Source organism: Notothenia rossii (genome assembly GCF_949606895.1).
Source record: "Notothenia rossii genome assembly, chromosome: 7".
NCBI lineage: Eukaryota > Metazoa > Chordata > Actinopteri > Perciformes > Nototheniidae > Notothenia > Notothenia rossii.
The window spans coordinates 65,262,196-65,283,022 of record NC_136905.1 but is presented as its reverse complement, the minus strand read 5'-3'; the positions used below and the strand labels follow the sequence as shown (position 1 = coordinate 65,283,022).

Below are 20,827 nucleotides of genomic sequence, written 5' to 3'. Positions count from 1 at the left end.
GTGTGTGTGTGTGTGTGTGTGTGTGTGTGTGTGTGTGTGTGTTCATGAGCTCATTCACCAACACTTAGAAGAGCCGACCGGCAAACAGCAGCTCGCGGATGTCAGCACTGCACCCTTATCAGTCTGTGATGAATAGAATGGAAAACGTGTCTTATCTTGTTCTTCCTACTTGTGCCAGCTCTGATCGATCTGCCACAGCACTGAAATCAATACGGGATTGCACTTTTCCACTCTATCGGATCCCGACACACATTCTGTTTTGACAAGGAAAGCACTCCACAGTACCACACCATAGATGTCGTGTCATTTTCAAATTTTCTCAGCTTCAAGGGTTGTTCGACGTGTATGTAATATTTTTACCCTGTATGCTGGCATGTGAGAATTACATGTCTGGATTTCTGAGACTGTGTGCCTGTCTGTGTGAGACGGCAGGTGTGATATTCAGGCTTTTGAAATAGTAAGCTATATTATCATAGAATTTGCCCATCTTTCCGGGAGAGGTGTAAAATCTCCCCAACTGACCTCTCGTCACCTCGTCTCATCCCCACCACTCGATCACTCTAAAGGGAAGGACTGAGGGGAAATATAATTGAGATTAAGAGGAATATAGATGCAGGGAGAGCAAATGAGTGAGAGGAAGAAGATCTAGCTGACCATGAGTTCCTTTGTGTCTGGACAGAGACAGGTTAGTGAGGTTTGCCAGGCTTTGGAATAAACGTTCACAGCATGGGACAGAGCTGCTGTAGCTAATGTGAGAGGCCAGGACGTAATGAAGTCCGTAAGGCTGACGTGTCACCCTCGCTGCTGCGGAAACTCGTTCTGAACGGCCATTTGTATTTCTCTGGAATCAACGTGTGTAAATAGATTACTAGATTAATGTCAGGGTGTGTGTTTATGTCCATTCATAGTGTATCCAGGACTTACTTCAGACAATATTGTAACACATTCACTTTATTTTTAGGTGAACTATTTCAACAGTGGGTTCAGTGATTTCACTAATTATTCTGCTGCTAAAGTTTGACATTATATATTAGTTGTATTATTTATTTGTGTTGCAGCCAAGGAATTGTGATGTGACATTTGCCAATAAACTTTTTTTATGTATTTTTCTTATCGTTATTAAGTTAGCTTTACCATCTGTATTTAGATTAGTTCACTACAAGCCTTTAAATTATGTAGTCCTGTCTGCCAAGAGCCATGATCTCCCGATAATGAAGGCCACACTGCAAACAGACAAAACCAAATGCAGTGTGTCCTTGGCACTGTGCCATCTCTTTGCAATGAAAGTAGCTAGCAGTAGTTCCTAAAGTCATCTTTTGATGTCAAACACTCGTTTGCATATTATCAACTTCGTTTCTTTGGGATACCCTGTGCTGTTGGCAGAAAAACAGAGCCGGCCAGCGAACCACTCAGAGCAGACTGGGCTCTGGTTTCAGACAGAGGGTGAAAAGAGGTGCTGCAGCACAGGCAGTGTGAGAAAAATAAATACCTTTTTGAACATTAAAGCATGGAGACGTGTCACAGTAGAGGCACTACATACAATAATGAACCTGCAAATGAGCAGAATAGGGTCCCTTTAGGGTTACCAATGTTGAAAAAAGAACAGTTTTAACAGGGTAATAATTGACGGTCCAGTAGGTGCTGAATTGACTCTAGCAGTTTCTTCCAGCCACCACAGCTGTGCGTTTTCATGTATTCTTATCAACTGTATTTATAAACTGAAAGCTGGTCTGTAGCTTTTCAAAACCATAGGCATGATGTATTTAATGCTTTAGGCCACATACATAATGCACCCAAGTATCCTTAATCGTTGTAATCGATCACCCTGAGACTCTGTGTCCCATCAAGCTTCGATGTAGCAGTGATGGCTGGCTGACGCTGCTCCTCATCCTCATTCTTCTTAACTGTGCTCCACTGCCGTCCTGTGTGTGTGTGTGTGTGTGTGTGTGTGTGTGTGTGTGTGTGTGTGTGTGTGTGTGTGTGTGTGTGTGTGTGTGTGTGTGTGTGTGTGTGTGTGTGTGTGTGTGTGTGTGTGTGTGTGTGTGTGTGTGTGTGTGTGTGTGTGTGTGTGTGTGTGTGTGTGTGTGTGTGTGTGTGTGTGTGTGTGTGTGTGTCCATCTGTCTGTGAGTCCATCCTGCTCTTGCTCCCATTGCTGCCACTAACATGTCATCCATGCTCCATGACAGCGTGCAGGCGTTGGCCGGGGATGGTTTGGGACATGGAGTACCCCTGGGCCAAACTGGACTGTAAGACTCTGCCTGCTTCCTCCTCACTAGGCATGACGCCCAGCCACAGCCCCCCAACATCCATCCATTAATTCATTAAAATGATTGTGAACCCCGCCATCATCAAATAACTACGTGGGCTGCGCTTGATTGAGCCAATTTTTGAAAGAAAAAATGGCCCAAGTTCAGATTCTGCATGCTAATGGATAAAAGTAGTTGTATTTTAACCATTTTAACCTCCACCCTCTACTCCTCTCGTAACATATTTGGCTTGTCAGTTAACTCCATGACCCTGAATGCAATCTCACTCTTACCATGCCACTTCAGACCAGCATCATGGCGTCCTGCATGAGCTACTCCATCTGCCATACTAACTGTATCCACAGTGCTCTGCCCTTGTTGTGTTTCACCTGCACTGCTCCATTTTGTCTTGTGTTGTGATGTTGTCTGTGTTTTAACCTTGAAAAAAAAAAAATGACTAACTGCACATAAGAAACATTTCTTTTTAGTGGATAAAACCTCTTTAAACCCCTAGCATCTTTTACACTCCCACACTAACCCTCTTTAATGGTAACAGTGGTGCAAATTGTTTCTGTTGTTGCCATGTGAACTGCCCACCATTTATGGTTTGGATTTCAAAATCTTCTTGATTTTGAAATATGTGAATTGGACAGATTCAACAGGCACTGGCAGAAAATATCCTTGAAGGTATCTTCAGAATAAAAAAGGGCAATTGTTGATTAACTCATCGCCGTAAAAACATTTAACCTTGTGTGACTTTGGAAACCTTCCTGTGATGACTAACCTCGACGCCACACAAGCTGTCTGAGTCTCCCTCAGATCACTGACCTTTCAGCGTTGTGTTGTGTTCTGCTGCACTGTGGTATGGTGTCTCACATGATGCTCTATTCTGTTTTTCCCCTTTTAGATTAAAAATATAAAGGTCCAAAAACGGTTTATGGCGCAGGTAAGCCCCGAGTCAGACCTGAAGCTCGCTTCCGTCCAGCAGCCTACCTACCCCTTCGCTCGATCACTCATCCTGGCTGTTCCCCCCTCCCACTCTTCTTTTTCTCCATCCAGCACTAACCAAGCTTTATTTACTGAGTGCTCTGACAAAGGGGTAAAGGGACAGAGAAACCAGGCTGTTTATTTGGGGGGTGTCCTACTGTTTAGGCCAGGCTGGTAATTGAAAGTGATGCACGGTGGGGACAATTAGCACCTGACTAAGTAGCAGCATGAACAATAAGGCTACACTTCTGGCCCTCGCTTCTGCATGTGGCGCGCCTTTATCTCTTACCCCAGCAAACACTTTTCTCTTTCCTTTCTTTCCCCCCAATCCCTCCACCCCCCTTATTTCCTCCTGTTGGAGTGTGCCTGTTTGCCTGGGGCAGACTGAGACTAACACCTGCCGCACTGGAAGATGTCTTTGTCATCTAAGCCTTGTTTGAGCTGCTGCAGAGGGGACCAATGGGATAGCAGGGCCATTTAAAGACCCTCTTTGTTTTCTTTCTCTCTCCCTTATTCCTCCCATGTGAAATGAACCTCACTGTAAGGCAGATTGGGCTGAGCAAGGAGCGGAAATGCTGAGTTAAAATGACCATAATGATACATTAGCCTCTTCTTGATCTGGGTTTTTTTTTTTTCAAGCGGTATCTTACTATGAAAATGAATTCTTACATAAGGCCATACAGTGAAGAACATCAATTAACCGATGCAGTCGCAGTCATTAAGTGCCACAGTGGGAGTGATGACTGTTTAGTGCAGCATGTTTTAATGGCCGCTAAACGAAAAGGGAAGTCTGTTGAGTGGGCGGTGAACTGTACCGCACTATTGTCAGTGTGTATTGGCTGTAATAGGTGGTTGCCTTCCTCCTGTCTATCATATGTTTTCGCAGTACATGCAGATGGAGTTAAGCCCACAAAGTGCACTGTAGGAATGAGTAGAAGAATACGGGAATGCAGGAATTATTCCGTCCATCAGGCCAGCCTATTTTCTTCTCTTTTTTTGCCAAGCCAGACCCTTTTTTTATATTCATATGCAGATTTGAGAATCCATTTTCGGACCCCCCTCACCTCCCCTCTAGCCGTTCACAATACACACACCCTATGTTTCATCCATAGCCCAGCCCTCCTCTCCCAGTGAGCGCGGCCCTGGATGCTGCCGGTGGCCACTGTGCTGCTGAGTGTCTGTTACTCCAGCCATCTGCCGTTCCTTTTAGCCGCTGCAACTTGAGATGGCTCTGAAAAATGGCAGGAAATAAAAGGATAGGAAAGAAAATAGGCAACCAGATGCCACCTCCACAAAGCAGAAAAGTTGTTTAAACTCGAGGCATGGGGGCCAAAGGGGGGTGGGGGGGCTGACAGGCAGCAGGTCTGGGTTTGGTCAGGGGCACACTGAGGAAGTCCGGGCGACGTTCACAATACTTGATTGTCCCCCCCATGCCTACCTCCCGGCCCATTACTTCTTGCTGTCCCCTTATCTGTGAAGTTTCTTTATAAAAAGGACAGTACTTAACAATGGGAAGGCTCCACATGTTCACAACAAGAGCATAATGTGCAATTTTATTTCCATTCAAAGCATTTTGCTGTCACACTGTGAACTGAATACTTTTTTTTTTACCCTTAGCTACAAAGGTTGCCTCGTTTTTTATGTCATTTAAGCATCTGGAAGCTCTGTATTCGGAAGAAAGGCGCCTTCTCTTTTAACAAGCTTTGCTTTCCCACAGCATGTGAAAGAAGCATGTTATCTCTAAAATATTTGAAATCACTTTCTCATATCTTAATTTGAATGGCTTAATGGGTGAAACAAACTCAAATCTCAACACTTTGACAGTTTGAATTGTACGTTTTTGTGAATGTCGGTGAAAAAAAACCCTAGGTGATCTTGTTTGTGGGAGCAGCCAAATGCATGGCAAAGCATGCTGGGATAAAACAGCAATCACACAACCTGATGAACCCCACTGCCATGCCTAACTCTGTCTCATCTATTGTTGTCCTTTTCTTCCTGTCCACAATCTCTCCCTCCATTTCTCTCCCAGGCTCCTTCACCGGCAGCGTGAGCACAGAATCCGGAAACAACGCAGGACCAACGGACCCCGTGGACCAGGTTTCTCCCACAATGCCCCGTGCCACGAAGAACCGAGTGTCCGGAAAGCTCCGCCGGTCAGCCAGCGCTATAAGCAAATCCTCCAACTGAGCTCTTCATCCCGTCCCCTTTTCCCCCCCCGAGTGCAGCCTTTAATCTTTCTCTCAAAGAGCCTCACACACCCAGCTATGACTGCAAGTGTTTCTTGGCGTGTACTGTTTTTCTTTGTTTTATTTTGTGTCATATAAACATGTAACTGGAGCATAATGCAATTTTTTAATTTAAGTGGCAATCATTGATTTTCGTTGATACATTTCTATTTGTTGTGGTGTTTAACTGCTTAATCGAGATGGATGTGACTACGCTATTTATGTTCACCCTGGTGGTTTCAGCATAAGGATCTGCAGCATAGGAAGACTTGAATGAGAAGTCGTGAAAGGAACCTGTGATAAAAAGAAATGTCATTTTTATTCTCATGTTTCTAGTGTTGTCTCTATGCACTGGAGAGTAAGACGTTCTTACTATGTTAAGGGAAAGGGAGACTGCTTCACCCTGTTTCTGTATCTCATCTGTCTCAATGTGACAAAGCACTGAAGGACACCGCTGTAAACGGCATCATGCTAGAACTGCACAAATGTTGGGATCCATTTATAAATATGTTTGCCTTTTTTTTACCTCCTCCCGCACCTGCCGCAACCTTTCTGCTGGGTCAAAGATTGCCACTGGGGACAGGAAGTTGCTCTTAAGGACCAGTGTGGACCATGTTCATGGACTTCCATACACTGAAAAAGGAAGAAAGAAACACTGATGCATGGGGATAGCCTCCCCAGGACTGTCCGTGCTCCCTGCACTACCACACATACTTTCTGAGTCTCTGCAGGACGTGCAGTCAGGAGGATTTTTAATTGTCTTCAACCCAGAGTGGACAATCAATGACGTCTTTTCTAACTGGAGCTTAATAGAAAATCTGTTTGGGGTTGTGTTGTTTTTTTTACCCTTCTAATTTTCATTTTTAAATGAATTCCGATGGATTGTGTCATGATTTGATTTATGCAACTCTGCTGAAACGAGAAAAGACTGCGTTTGTAATTGTTTTCTGATGTCGTTAACTTGGGCTCATGTCCGGTAATTGAATAAGTTCCTCCTGTCTCTTTCCTCCGCTATCAGTTTCCCCTGTCCTGTGAAGCGAAGGCATCGACATTCCAACGTTTATTTTTTGCACTGTCATTGATTTACCTAGCATTTGAATGTTTCTCTTTGTTCTTGGATGTAAATTGCTTTACATTTTATTTGCTAGATTTATATTAGAAAGGAACTATTTGATGTTGTATTGTATTATCTGTTCATGTGCTGTTTTAGAGGAAATATGCCGCCAGAGCCTCAGGTGAAGTCTTAAGTCCATGCACTGGTGTGTTTGAGTGTGTGTATGAGTGTGTGAGTTTCAGAGGGAGCTTCTCACAGTGCCTGTGTTATGTCTGTCCTCTAACATGCTGTCCAACACCACCTATCCTCCCCGTAATCACATTTTAGTTTATCTTCTTTTGTGACACAAACCATAGACACCCTGCATCACATCTCCATCATTAGTTAGTAGTCTAAAACAAAGCCCCCCCCCCCCCCCCCCCCCCTCCCTCTCTTTGTCTCTAAAGGTCAGCGTCTTGTGCTTCCCACAACAAAAACAGCAGCAGATGGCTTTGTGGGGTTCTCTCTTTTAGTCTTTATTACAGGTGGTGCACTGCTCCATCCCTGAATAGGAGTCAAGGAGGCACCTCCACTTTCCCATGATCCTCCGCCCTCGCCCACATCGCCTCCCAAGAGAGGGGTGGGTGTTCTGGGTTTAGGTGGCATGCCTGAGCTGAACTCTAGCAGCCCTCCTAGCAACAGCCGGGCCGGCGCTCACTTCTCCAACCTGCCCGCTCAGGGTAGTCATGGCAGCCAGGTGTTCCACACACACACACACACACACCCCCTCAGAGGGCTCCACCCAAGTTGCAACTCTATCCCCATCTGTTGCACTACTATGCCTTACTTTCCCCCCATCGCTCTCCTGTCTGTTGTCTTTACTAACCTGACATGTCGCCTCCTTTTGTTTGGGTTGATACATATTTCTTTTCTGAAGAATGTATAAATATAAACCCCCCCTCCCCCCACTTGAAGGAACCGCCCAGGATGCTGATCTTAAAGATTGTAGTTTATTAGCAGATGTCTTTAGAAAGGGGTCTGTGCTCCCCCTTTGGTGGTTTAGTTGGCTGGAGATGTTAGTTTTGGACCAAGATAAGGATTGTGTGTCTTATAAATGTGAGGGAAATGAACTAGTGTGTTAGCCCTAGTATGTTTTTTTCTCTCGGTCTTCTCGTTTTAGAAAAAATCCTTGTACATTGTGTCAAATTTGAAGGCTCGAGCTCCTTCCGAATATAAATATATGAATGCCTGTAATATAATCTTTGTATAAGAGAAAGAGGAAAAAAAGCTTGAAGATTTCATCATTACTTGTCAACATATCAAACTGTTTTTAACGACCGAATTCCTGCTATCTTTATTAGAAATGTGAAAATTGAAACATTTCATTAAATCAATTTGAAATTCTACGTTTCTTTGTGCCTTTTTCCCCCCTCCTAACAACACATCAAATAATTGTGTAACCTCGGATTTAGCAGAGTGGGCCAGAGTGTGTGTGCTGACATGATGGTGCTGTTACCATGGGCTCTCTGACCCTGGCCCAGGCGTGCTAGCAGCAGCAGGAGGGTAACCTGACCCCCCTCCCATCTGTCTCCCCTGCTGCTCAGCAGGCTGGCATAATGGAGGCTCACCAGGAGGTACAGGTGCATCGGCTGCAGCACCTAGACTGCAGCCCTGCCTCGCCTGGGTCATATGAAGACTCAGGAAAAGCACTTGACCGTAATTGGAGCCCTGAAACTGTGTGAGAGAAAGGGTAAGAAAGAAGCTGATAATGTTAGCTCATTTTCACCATGCTCAGCGCTGTTTGCCTCAGTCATTGACCCCGAGAGAGTTTATGAAGCAGGGTCTGGGTGTCCCAGGCTGATTGTTACTACCAGATTGTCTTTTTTCATGTGTTACACTGCTGACTGTAGTCTATTTTCACACGTATCTCTGTCTGGATGTACTGTCACTGATGCCCTAAGGGGGAGTGACAGTCATTTAAAACATGGTTTTATTCTTTTTTTAGTCTGAGAAGGCTGTAGAGTTTTAATAAGCAGGAAAGTCTTTATAGGAAAAAGGAGATTTTTGTAATCTTTTCAACAAATAAGGCAAGTTATACCATGAGTAATAATACTCTGAGGTGAACCCAGTGCTGACAGTATGTCTCTGTAAGTCTGAAGAGGAGGCTGTGTGCTAAATTACAACTGAATTAATGCCTTACAGGTTCTGGAGGTCATATATGAAGCCCACTGAGCCCGGATGTGCCCTAAATCAGCACACATCGAACTGCATATGAGTCTTCCAGAGAAGACAGATGTTTTACTGCTCCAGAGGTGAGTTTGATCCACCACCTCTTTGTCCTCCTGTCATGTCCTGACATGGTATTAAGGAGGGGATTTATGATTAGGCCCTAAGTGCTTCTCTGTGGCAGCGAAACGGCCTCTATTGAGCCACTATGATTCACTGCGAGTCAGCCTGGAGAACGGGGAATCGAAGGCAAAGGTTTGGCCGGGGGGGATCCTGAGGTTTCTTTTCCTGTTGGGGACGAGTAAAAAGAGTTGCACCGTTTTGGAGTGGGACCCGATGTGAGAGGGATGGTGCAGAGGATACATAAAAAGTTAAACAGTGACATTGTTAAAAGTGTTATGGTGTTCAGTTGTATTCTTATTCATCTTGCTTGGTAACCTGATTTGAAAGTCCACTTTAAACCACATGATCGGCCATAAAAGCAGAATAATAACTGCATTTTACTCACTTGTTAAAGATTATATTGACAGATGTTGTATCTATGCATAAGTCAGTGTAGTGTAAATACGCGTTTAAGGTTATTTTGAAAGAGCTTTTACGCAAAGTTTTACGCACATGGTTTCATTGTGGGTTCTAAAATTATAACCACAAAGTCAGAGGGCTTTTTCCAACATCTCATACTTTAATATATACATAATATACATATGATAAATTAATAGTTTCTACCTGTATTAATTATAATCTTAGCATTATTAGCCTATATGAAGCTTTTTGGAAATAATTGTCCAGACTTCCCTCAAGAGAAAACCCATCACGGATATTCTATAAAAGATCATCAAACTTATCATGTCAGCATAACCAAATTCCCACCAGTAATATGAAGTATTCGTTAATTACCACCATGTACTTATTTCCACTCTGTCTGAGAAAGTTCAACCACCTTGAGACACGTGTCCTTTTGAAAATATTTTTATTTCGATAGACAACAACGATGTACACATACAATCAAAGCGCTATAAAAGCCAACATTTAAGAAAAATAACTTGTCCTTAAAAAAGATTGCATCTAAGGTAAGAGCTTTACGTTTGTTTTTTTTACAAGAGCTGTGGGGATTGAGGATTAAAACCCGACCCACGACAATTAGCACAACTCGTGAATTTGACCCCAAAAAAACAAAAAAAACAAAAATCAAAAAACATTTTGGCTATACGACATGTAAACTGCCAGAACGATTCACAGAAGAGATCACAACAAACACAACAATAAGTTACATAACATAATTTGAATAAATAAATAAATAAACAAACATGATGAAAAATATTGCAACAATCTTCCATAATAATAATAATAATAATAAAATATGTGCCAGCATTCAAAATTAATACAGTCTATGTTGACTTTTTTTAAGGCAGTTATACAGCGGGATTTGGATGTGTATTTAGGCTATGTCGGACTAGGCTTATACTAAAGGCATTTGTGGTTCTACTAAACAGGGAATGTCTCAGTCACTCTCTTTTTCCCACCAATACGAAGTCATTCCCAAACTAGCCTAAAGCTACAGTGATAGTGAATTCAAAAGGCTTTGATGGGGAAAAGGATTTCTGAGAATTTTAAGACATTTCTTAGGTCTAGAAGCTATCATTGAACACATGTGCTGTCCTAGAAAAATACCCTTTAACAGTCAAACTAACGCTTTGTATTCTTTTTTTTCTTCTTGATAAACTACGTTGAGAAAGAAAATCTCAAAATAGGCCTATAAGTAGTTCAAATATAGAGAGAAGCATTGAACAATCACTGATTGGCATGGAAAAGACACCTCATTAAACACCACTTAAACATCAAACCGGCTGCCTTTCATTGGCCTAAAGTTATGGCAGTGAGCATCTCAAACTCTTATTTTTTAACCCCAAAGCCACTTTTTTTGTTTCTCCTTTTTTTAAGTTATCCCCCCTTCAAAGGCACAAGTGTAGTGTTGTCTCTAACAGGCGGGGCGCACCGGCATTTGGAGTAGGATCACCTGCCTGTTCTCCGAGGGGTGGCACTTGTTTATGTGCCTGGTGAGCCCCGGCGAGCTGTAGAGAGTGGCGGGGCAGTATTTGCACGGGTAAATCTGGGAGGAGTGCATGAGGCGCAGGTGTCTCTCCTGGCCGGCCCTGCTGGTGAAACTCTCCCCGCACACCGGGCACAGCAGGCAGTCCGCCGGGCTCAGGTTGAGGGGGCTTTGGTTTGTGGCTTCCTCTGAGGATGATAATGATGATGAAGATGATGCTGAAGAGGAGGGTAAGACCGGAGCCTGCTCTGCCGGGCGGTCGCCGGTTTTAAACCCGTGCTCCTCCAGCACTTTCTTTTGCAAGGCCTGGTGTGCCAAGATGTGTTTTCTTAGGTATGCCTGTCGCTTAAACCTCTTCCCGCAGTACTGGCAGTCATAGGTGCCATCTTCAGAGCCCGACTCGGACAGACCTGGACTCGGGGTGTCTCTGTCACTCATGTCTTTGGCTTCGTCGCTGACTGACTTGACACCCATGGGTGGCATTTTGGCCGTTTCATGTTTGATGGCCTGTGGCATGGCAGTTGCTCCGGTGGTCCGGGGTTTGTGCCAGCGGCGGTGAGAGGCGAGGTTAGCCGGGCAGCTGAACATCTTATCGCACTCGGGACACCGGTACTCGACCCTGACGATGCGGGAGCACTTGTGCTGAGCCAGAGAGAATGGATCTTCATACGCCTCCTTGCACAGCTGACACACAAACTCCCCCAGAGGTTTGTTCCCCACGGAAGACGACCTCGGCTTCATCTCCAGCGGCCCCTCTTTGATTTTGAGACCAAGCACGGGAGAAGTCGTCATCTCGTCTTCGAAGTTGAGTTTTCTGATGGCTTTGGGTTTCTTGGAGGCGGGCTTAGATTTACGTTCTGTACCGTCAGCTGCGGGTCTTTTGGTGGCGACCCGGTTGCTCGGTACCGGGAGGCTGCTGGTGGTGCCGCTGCGGCTGCTGTTGCTGGTTCCGATCTTCAGGTCGACCGGAGCGAACATGAGCTGGTCCAGGCCGGAGAGGGAGGCAGGTGTGGGGAATGACTCGGCAGAAATAGGCGAGCCCAGATTGAAACTTCGCTCGAAATATCCCCTGTCGTGCTCCTTGCTGATGGGCCGGGTGGGGCTGTAGATCGCTTGGCACACCGACTCCGGGTTGCCGAACAGCACCGGCTTCTCCAGTCTTGGCACTGGCGCGTAAGCTGTTGTGAAATCTGGAGAGGCTGCGGCGCGCTCCGGACTGGATGCCACAGACATCGGCGGGGAGGGATCCACATAACTCGGCAAGGCAGCTGGGGTGGGATGCTCCTGGTAGTCATCTTCGTCCAACCGAGTCCTGTAGGAAACATGTGTAGATTTCCTGTTTCTTTTTACCAGGAATCCTTTGGGCATCTTGGCGAGTATGAGAGGAAAGGCACTTCGGGGAGGTGGGTGAAGTCTCGAGTATCCAGGTTTGTTAAAAATATGGCAACACTAGAAGCTTCTGGGACTTTATCTCCCCAGTATATCGATTCTTCTGTTGCTGAAATGTTTTCGTCTCCAAGGCATAGCTCCACTCTTTTTATGCCGGAATGATGCTATTGTTCTCGCCCCCCCTGTTGCAGCATCCCCGACCAATCGGATGAAACCAACATCCCAGTGGATTTGATTGTGGGAGGGCTTACAGCCTGGGTTTGGTGGATTTCGTTGGAGGATGTGCAGATAGCTTAGCAGATGTACTGGCGGTTTATTACATTAATGTGTGCGCTCAGCCCCTCCCCGACAGAGGCACACGCCGGGACCCTCCTCCTTTTACGGTCTGATGGGCCCCTATACAAATGCACACGTGCCACGGCTTTGTGGCTCTCCTCTGGGGGGCCCGGAGCTGCGAAAGGAAATGTCCGTCACTGCCACGATCATCACAATTTAGAATTAAGACGGGGATAAGACAAGCTTGGTTAAATACAAACCAAAAGCTGTGTTTCTTTCAAGTTCTGCTGTGATGAGGTTCAGAGAAGCATAATGGACACAACTGTAACACCAGATTCTCCGAATTCCAGCTTGTTTCAACCTCCACTCGGTTCACAGTTGTTTATTTTGTATACCCATGCTCCTCTTTTACGCACGACCTTTGCACACATTGCAGGCCTCCCAACAAACCAGATAAGCAAGATTTTATAGACCTTTATTTTATTATGCCTTAAATAAACACTATGGATGGAGTGTTTCTTTATTTTAGGGCACGTGTCTGCGTAGTTTAACTCGATATATAAATCAGACATCTCGCTGCATACATAAGTAATAAGAAGGCCCTCTGGTCTTTGTGCACAATAGCCACGTCTGCCCGTGCTTGGATTTCCTCGTCTCTGTTTTTTTCGTTTGAAAGGCAAATTGACCTCTTAACTGTGAAACAGGACTCACCACCAATCTGGCCCACAGCTAGGCGCGTGCTGGGCGGAATCAGAGCTGCAGACAAAGAAGGCCGCAGCCGAGGCTTGTGCCGCAAAAATGCTGCACATAACAGGGAAGCTGCTGTTGTTGCTGGAGGGAACTGTTGTTTGGGCAAATATGTGCTGTGTTGAGGACGTGAATTGTTGATTTGTAGGCTTATTTTGCTGAAAGAAGCGATTTAATGTTAAAGTCTGCATTGCATCCTATAAACAAGCATACATGTTTGTTATACTCCAATAATTTATTAAAACAAATCTCCGTTTCTATAAAACGCCCTCATTATGCAGTCTGCTGTTTGCCTAACAAAGACAACTTTTTTTACGACAAAATGTGGCCCACTTCTTTACCAGCTCCCCCATGGTTTCTGTGCATACCTCATATATTGTGTATTTGTCTTTTCTCCCTCTCGTTATAATGGCTAAATGTAGGCTGCAGTGCGCCACTTGGCAGAGAGTGCATTCTTTTTCCTTTCACTCGGCAGACCAGGGAGGAATTAATCTCCATCGTCGTACATTGTTCTCCTCATTTGCATAAAGCTGCAGTATGACCAAGTCAAATAATTACACAATCGGCTCTGAGCCGCAGGCCTGCGCCTTCTTTCAATAGGTCTCTGTGTGCCCGTGCCTTCTCACCTGCCTGAACGCACACCGTTATTTTGGTGAGGTAAAATGACAGAAGTCGAGAAAACATTTTAGAAACGTTTTAAAGATAGACATAAAACTAAACATAAACTTTTCAATGTTTTGATTCAAGTTGAACTCATTTTTAAGTATCGAAAATCATTTAGTGTACTTATTTGTTAATACGTTTGTAACAGTTTTTTTGTTTTATGGCTTCACAAACTCGCCTAATTAAATGTACTTTATAATATAACTCCAAACTTTCCCCTGACTTTGTCCCCCTCTCTTCTGCTACTTGTTGTTCTTTCTCTCTGCACATCTATTAGTCGTGGTTTGTTGGGAGTACAAGCTTTGATGGCATTTTAACTAGTTCCTCTTTCCCCTATGATAATTTCTGTGGGGCGCGTGGGCCGGTGTGCTGGTCTTGGCTATAAAGGCGCATGCGCGTGTTTGATCAGTGGCGCGTGCTGCTCTGGCGGACGGGAAGCATAGGCGCCTCATTAGCATACAGCTGCAGCCGCTCTAATGCAGGCCCAACTTCAGCCTCATAAACCTTATGGCATGCTGCACCGTTTATAATATTCCTCTCATATTCCACCTGCATGTAGCCCATACTCTTAATATCATAGCTATTAGATTAGGCCTATATGATTAAAGTTTAAAATAATAAGTATTGTTTTTAATGTTTTAGTTTCATGTAAAAGTATGTTTTTTGTGCTGGTTTTTTTAACTTTCCCCACAGTCACTTTAAAAAAGCTTCCTAGAGTAATGTAGGCCTGATTTGATGATTTGAACCTGAATTCACGGATTAACTGTAAAAATAGAAGTTTGAGTTAAAGACTGATCTGTTTCTGACCTTCTAGCTTCAGAGCCTTGTTCTTACTTTATTGCACCACCTACAGGAAGAAACATGAATTCCGAGAGCAGACTGAAAAGTTTTCCTTCAGTATTCAAGGCATTTTACTCCGATCTTTTTGCTGGCATCCCAGCATGATTCTGTCAAACATTAACAGCGTTACCCAGGGAGCAGTGGAGCATTTTGGTTGTTTCCCAACAATTGGATTAGCTCTATTCTCGCCATACATGTACAGAAAGCTCCTGTACTTCCCAGATGAATGATTTGCTCCATGTGCTTTGCCAATTTGACAGTGCAACAGGACATGACTGTAATTGGTGCTCACTACATGGCCACCTTCAATGCATTGTCAATCAATTATTGTAATGGATTAGCTGAGGTCCTATTCTGGCTGCCTGTAATCTGATAGAGGGCTCTTTCAGCACCATGGAGAGAGCCAGCGAGGGACCCAGATTTAATCAGGCTGGCTGTGGACGCAGCACAGCCTCGGCTCGAGCCTTTGTCCCTGAAACTGAGAGCAGGCGGTCAACAACAACAGAACAATGACACAGTAGAACAAAAGTGGCAGAGTTTAATGAAGTGATTGGTTTTTAAATATAGTTGTAATGGGCTTGTCCAAAACACATTCCAACTATTTCTACAGGGGCATGGTGACTCAGTTCTGCTGTTATCTTCTATTCTCTTAAGTTACTATGGCAGATATCTTTATGACTCTACTTTCTCATTAGTGTGAATGAATCTTCATATAGTAAGATATTTATATATTATTATTATATTATATATATTTTATGATATTAGAAACATGGACACTATCACCACTTTCCAAACTCACCTCAAAACCCACCTGTTCAGGCAAGCGTATGGCTGACCTGTGCTGCAAGCTGTATGTTTTTAGTAGTTATGTTTTTAAACTGTGTTTTGCTTTTAACTATGTTTGTAAAAATTGTTTTTAACCTTGTTGTACGGCGACCTTGAGTGCCTTGAAAGGCGCCTTATAAAATAAATGCATTATTATTATTATTATTATATTTATCTCAGCTTTGGGTTAACTATAATATATTGTTTGTTACCTCTGCTAAGGAGGTTATGATTGTGAATAGGGTTAGATTCAGTGTTATTTGTCTGTCTGTCTGTCAGCAAAATAATGGAAACAAATGGATAGGTGTAGCATGGGACTAGGCAAAATCCATTTCATTTTGGAGCTGATCCGGGGGCGGATACATTCAATATGTTTAACTTACAGAAAAGAGGCCATGGCAGAACAATGGAGTGCCTCTGCTGTTGTTCTGTCAGAACAATTCACTGCTTGGCATTTTAATACATTGCCATAAACAAGAAAGGTTTGAGTACAGTTGAAAAAAGTGTATGGGAATTTAATCAAGATGATTCATGGTTACGGTGAAAAGCTTTATCCAGCATTGTACACATGTTTTCTACTGAATTGTGTGCCGCCTTTGGGTCACACAGTCTTGATTTCCACTGACTGGTTTCTTACAGAAAACAGATAACGTTGCATTCACTGTAAAAATACAACAGAGCAACAAAAGTGAACAGTTTGCAGCGAGCCTCTAGAAATGAAGTCTGACTGTAGCATCCAGGAGATCAATGGGGGAAATTGCCTGTTTGGCCATGAGAAGCACACAGAGGTCAGTGTCTAGACTTTAAAGTGTACTTTAGAAAGATGCCCATGAGACCAGGTTACTATCAAAAGCCCTGTAAAGTGGTGTATCTCTGAGTTTATGACTACTGGAACTTGGTGTTGACTGGGAATGTCCCTGATGTCATTTTGACAATGACGCTGATGGCTTCATGTCATTAATGAAAAGGTATTGTGGAGCGGGCAAATATAATGTTCTCTTTGCATTATACAATGCATTGCAAAAGAATATAAAATGCCACATCAATGATTTCAAAAAGGTTGCTAATGACCCCGGGGAAAACCATAGATTGTTCTATTGGTTAAATCTCATGTAATGTGTGCACAGACACGTGAACAAATGCTTCAAAGGCACAACAACAGATTATCTTTTCTCATGTAGAGCCTCTTATTGAACAGAGGTCTTCCTGCATATCAGTAGCTTAGAGTCCCAGGGGCATGTTTAGCTCTAATTTAACCATCAAAAAACATCAGAGTGTCTCTCAATAATCTCCGCAGTCCATTGGTTGTTTGGGGTGGAGTCCCCTGTCAGAAAGCATGCCCTGGAATGTTAAACACTAATTCACCTCTGAGCTGTGGAGGTGGATAAAGTGATTGTTCTATCTGGGAGCTGATTAAAACGGCTCGGGCCCTGCTTCTCCCCTCTGCGCTCACCTCTGACGTCCACCACATTCATTTCGGTATTCATGAGCGGATGAGAAAGTGCAGGCAGAGCGGCTGCCGTATTACAGATAATAAGGCCAGCGGGCACCACATTCGCTGCCACAGGTTTCCCCCTGCCCCGGCTCATTCAATTACTTCACAAGAGTCCTCTGAGGCGCAGCTGCACTATGGGGGTGAAGAGGAGTAAATTGAGGTACATTCATGTAGACACACACGAGAGCACGCACACACTGCACAGATACAATGAAGTGGAGGAGGCACACACACACACTGTAGCAAGACAAGCCAGCATATAAAGGATTTTACTGACAGGCGTTTGGCTTAACAACCAACACATTTCTCACACAAGTACACAACAGAAAGGAAAAAAAAGGTCCATCCTCTGTTGCTCGCTGGCTCCCTGAAGATGTAATGATATTGATAATGGATTCTCTGAGAAAAATGAAATCAGGGCCATTGCTCATAGACTCCATGTATGAGGTCACCATTATCTTGATGAAAGTGTAGACAGCAGCTGTATTATCTAGGAGCATGAACGATGGATTCTGGCAGACCTAATGGGCCATATCCTTTATCTATTGACATATGGAGCTACACAGTGGTCGTGTTGCTCATAGCCTTTAACTATTAGTCAGCTTATCTCACTAATTCATACATAAGATACATTGCTAAGCTTTTCATGCAGAATCTTCTTGTTCCCCTAATTAATTTGCACAATGTTATATTTGAAACACTAGCTCTGACTGTGGAAGGTTGTCGACTGAGCGTGATCTCTCTGGAGAAGGCTGGTTGCTGTCCATGGTTCTGAACTTCTGCCCTGGAGTTTACATTGGCAGCTGCCACTTTGTCGTGCCTCGGGCTCTATAAAAGACACAGGGCCAGTGGGAAATACAAGTTGGTGCCCTCAGAGTGGCTTTAAGCGCCCGAGTGATGCGATTCTGTCATTGTGACTCACATGAATGGAAATGTGTCCTTTTAAATAGGTTTGTTCGTACATTCTGTTGATGAAGAGTAGTTTTCCATTTGGGGGAAATATGCTTATTTGCAATAGATTTGTTCAAAACGCTTCCACTTAAAGTGGACCTATCATACTATATTTGAATAATATATTGTAGGGCCATACCTATACAAAACATGTCTGTGAAGTGCTTTTTTCAAAATACCAAACAGATCATGGATTTTAGCCATGCCTCATTTCGCTCTATTTGCTCCTTTCCAGCCCTGTCTTCACAAGGGCTTATTCTGTGAGAAATGAGCTGCAGCTGACCACGCCCCCCTGCAAAGGAGGGGGGCGAGGCACGAGCGTCATGTTACCATGCCACGGCAACCTCTCATTCCCCTGATAGGTGGAGAGTTGGCCATATAGGCGGAGCTCCTTGTTTCTGACGTCAGAGATATTTCAAATCTGGATCAGTCTGTATCAGCTCCATTGCAGGCTCGTTTTTAGAGATTTGGGTATGGAGGAAAATAGAGAGGGTTGTGTTTTCTGACACTTGGTGAGTTCCCTGACACACCGGGACACATATTCATGTATAAAAGACGTACAAGAGTGCATTTTGCATGATAGGTCACCTTTAACTGTCTGTACGACAGCTAGTTATCTTTGTTTAGTATGAAGACTGGAAACAGTGACTGTGTCTTTCAAAAGTAACTTCACGTTGAGTTCTCATAGAGAATGACTCCAAGAAGTGAGATGTCCTGGTCAAGAAATAGACGGTTCTCGGGTTCTTTATTGTACCTAGGAGAAATTGTCGTGCAAACAGCTATAACAAAAATCAAAGAATATGAAAACTAAATACAGTTACGCAAGCATCATTTGGTTTGAAAAAGGTTACCAATTTTAAGATCTCGTCATAAAGTCATGGCAGGTGCTTCTACACACACTCACTCAGGGCTTTAGAAGCCATGCTGGCAGTTTTATGCTATAGCGTTTTTTAGCAGTGCTAAAGTAGGGAACTTAAAAACACAACTCTTTAAAAAACACAAGGTTTTTACACTTGAGGGGTTAGATGGATTAAACAAACCAAAATGAAATGGCGAGTTTTATAGGTGCTTGAAGGCAGACTTAAACCTCGCCAGGCTATTCCACATGTTTTCTATATGCTAAGCTAAGCTAACTGGCTGCTAGCTTCAGTTTCATATTTGCTGTACAGAAAAAAACACTGTTTTTTATTTTCTCGTTGAACTCTTAGCAAGGAAAGACATTGTGATTATTATGCCTTTTTAATGCAGTCACTCATTTCCTTTCTGTGGACATTGTGGAAGAAATGTACCAAAGAATGCATGAAAAATGTGGAGCTCAAGTGTGTAAGTACATCCTTGACACATTGTGTGCATTAAGAAAAGAAACCTTTTCTTGGCCTTTGACATTGGAATGCCGCATTTTCCAAACAAAGAATTTCCAGAATTGGCCCTCTCTTCATCAGATGGCATAATTTGCATTCTCTTTTAATTGTGCTGCTTCTTTGATTATTAAATGATCACCCTAATTAGGGAGCATAATAGGGTTAATCAGACTCTGCTCATCACACTTATTATTATTCCTGCAGAAAAATGAAGGAAAAAGATACAGTACTTGATTAATTATATCAGCCTTTTCATCAGCTGGGCTACCATTCCCCCCTCTGAAATTAATATCATGTTGTAAATGGAAGGAAGGAGCTGGCCGGACACAGACAGATGAAAGATTTCACTCAAATTAATTAAGCACTAATTATGCGGTGGGAGTTGGGAGCAGTTTGCATAATGAGCTCTATCAAAAGAGATCAGTCATGGAGAGGGGCTGTAGAGTTTCTGTACAGCCTTCAGATGACACACAGACACCACTGCACATCATGAAGAGGCTAGCAGCGAAGTGGAAAGAGGGTTAAAGCACTTTGAGGCTTGAGTCGTGAGGTTGAGGAGTGTTGTGTGGGGTTAGTCAACATGCTGTGAACAGGATGCCTCCTCACTTGGCATGTTTAGTGCCACAAACGTGGATTATTCCGGTCTCACTTAAAGATATTACACCAGTCCTGGGGGCTGTATGTGTGTTACTTATTCTACTCCCCTCAGCTTAAGCATCAGATAATGAATTCCCAGCTCAGGCAAGAGGCAATAAGGACAGAATGTACCTCTAAATTCGAGCTAATCACAAACAACCTGCATGCGCACTCCAGGGAGCTTTAAAGACCTAATCACCTCTCACTCCAATTCTTGTGGTGCTCAGTTATTGTTGATCAGGGACTACACTGTGGCTATCTAGACAACGGGAGAAGGGATTAGAGAGACAGAAACTCTCTCCGTATTAATCGCCTGTTTAATCACAGCCACTGCGTTGTGTATGGAGTTGAGTTACTTGAACTGATTTGTGCCACAGCAGCAGCAATCATGTATAGGCTAATCAGGGTGCACAGCCCGGCACTGCCCTTCTCCGAGTGGAATTACAAAGACTATGATTAGTTAATCAAATGAAGAACCCAATGCCCTTTCTTTATTTGTGTATACACCTTATCTAAATGGAAATTGTATAGCTGAGGCACTTCCAGAAGGACACATCTACATGTGAATGATCCTCCTCGAGCCCTCGGCGGTGAATACAGAATAAGATCTTTCACGTCCCAATCATCGTGTTATGGCATTGTGGAGACTTTTACATGTCTGAATGATATTTGTTGTCAATGCTCATGTGAATGATGCAATCACTCAGTCTGTTGTGAAGTAAATCAGGAAGCACTAGACGGCAACTCTTCAAACACACATGATGATGTGAGGCACAATGTCAAGATTGTATTATTGTGAGAGAAGAGGACAAAAGGGACGCAGAGACAAAGGCAGCTTACTGATAATACATATGTAAATATCATCAAAAGACAGGT

General features: G+C 43.6%; 2 protein-coding genes across 2 annotated transcripts in view; one reads left to right on the top strand and one right to left on the bottom strand.

Annotated features, from left to right (window-relative positions):
- The window catches only part of ralgapa2 (Ral GTPase activating protein catalytic subunit alpha 2), an 84,921-nt gene extending 77,025 nt beyond the window's left edge, over window positions 1-7,896 (top strand). The window contains exons 34-35 of the mRNA XM_079692831.1: window positions 2,188-2,247; window positions 5,264-7,896. Coding sequence (XP_079548957.1) covers window positions 2,188-2,247; window positions 5,264-5,421 — 218 coding nt within the window. The 3' untranslated portion in view covers window positions 5,422-7,896. The remainder of the gene's footprint in view (window positions 1-2,187; window positions 2,248-5,263) is intronic.
- A 1,775-nt stretch (window positions 7,897-9,671) lies between these two features.
- On the bottom strand, window positions 9,672-12,261 carry insm1b (insulinoma-associated 1b). The gene has a single exon (XM_079640724.1). The coding sequence runs from the start codon at window positions 12,134-12,136 to the stop codon at window positions 10,697-10,699; it is 1,440 nt and encodes a 479-aa protein (XP_079496850.1). The 5' UTR covers window positions 12,137-12,261; the 3' UTR covers window positions 9,672-10,696.
- Between the last annotated feature and the right edge of the window lie 8,566 nt (window positions 12,262-20,827).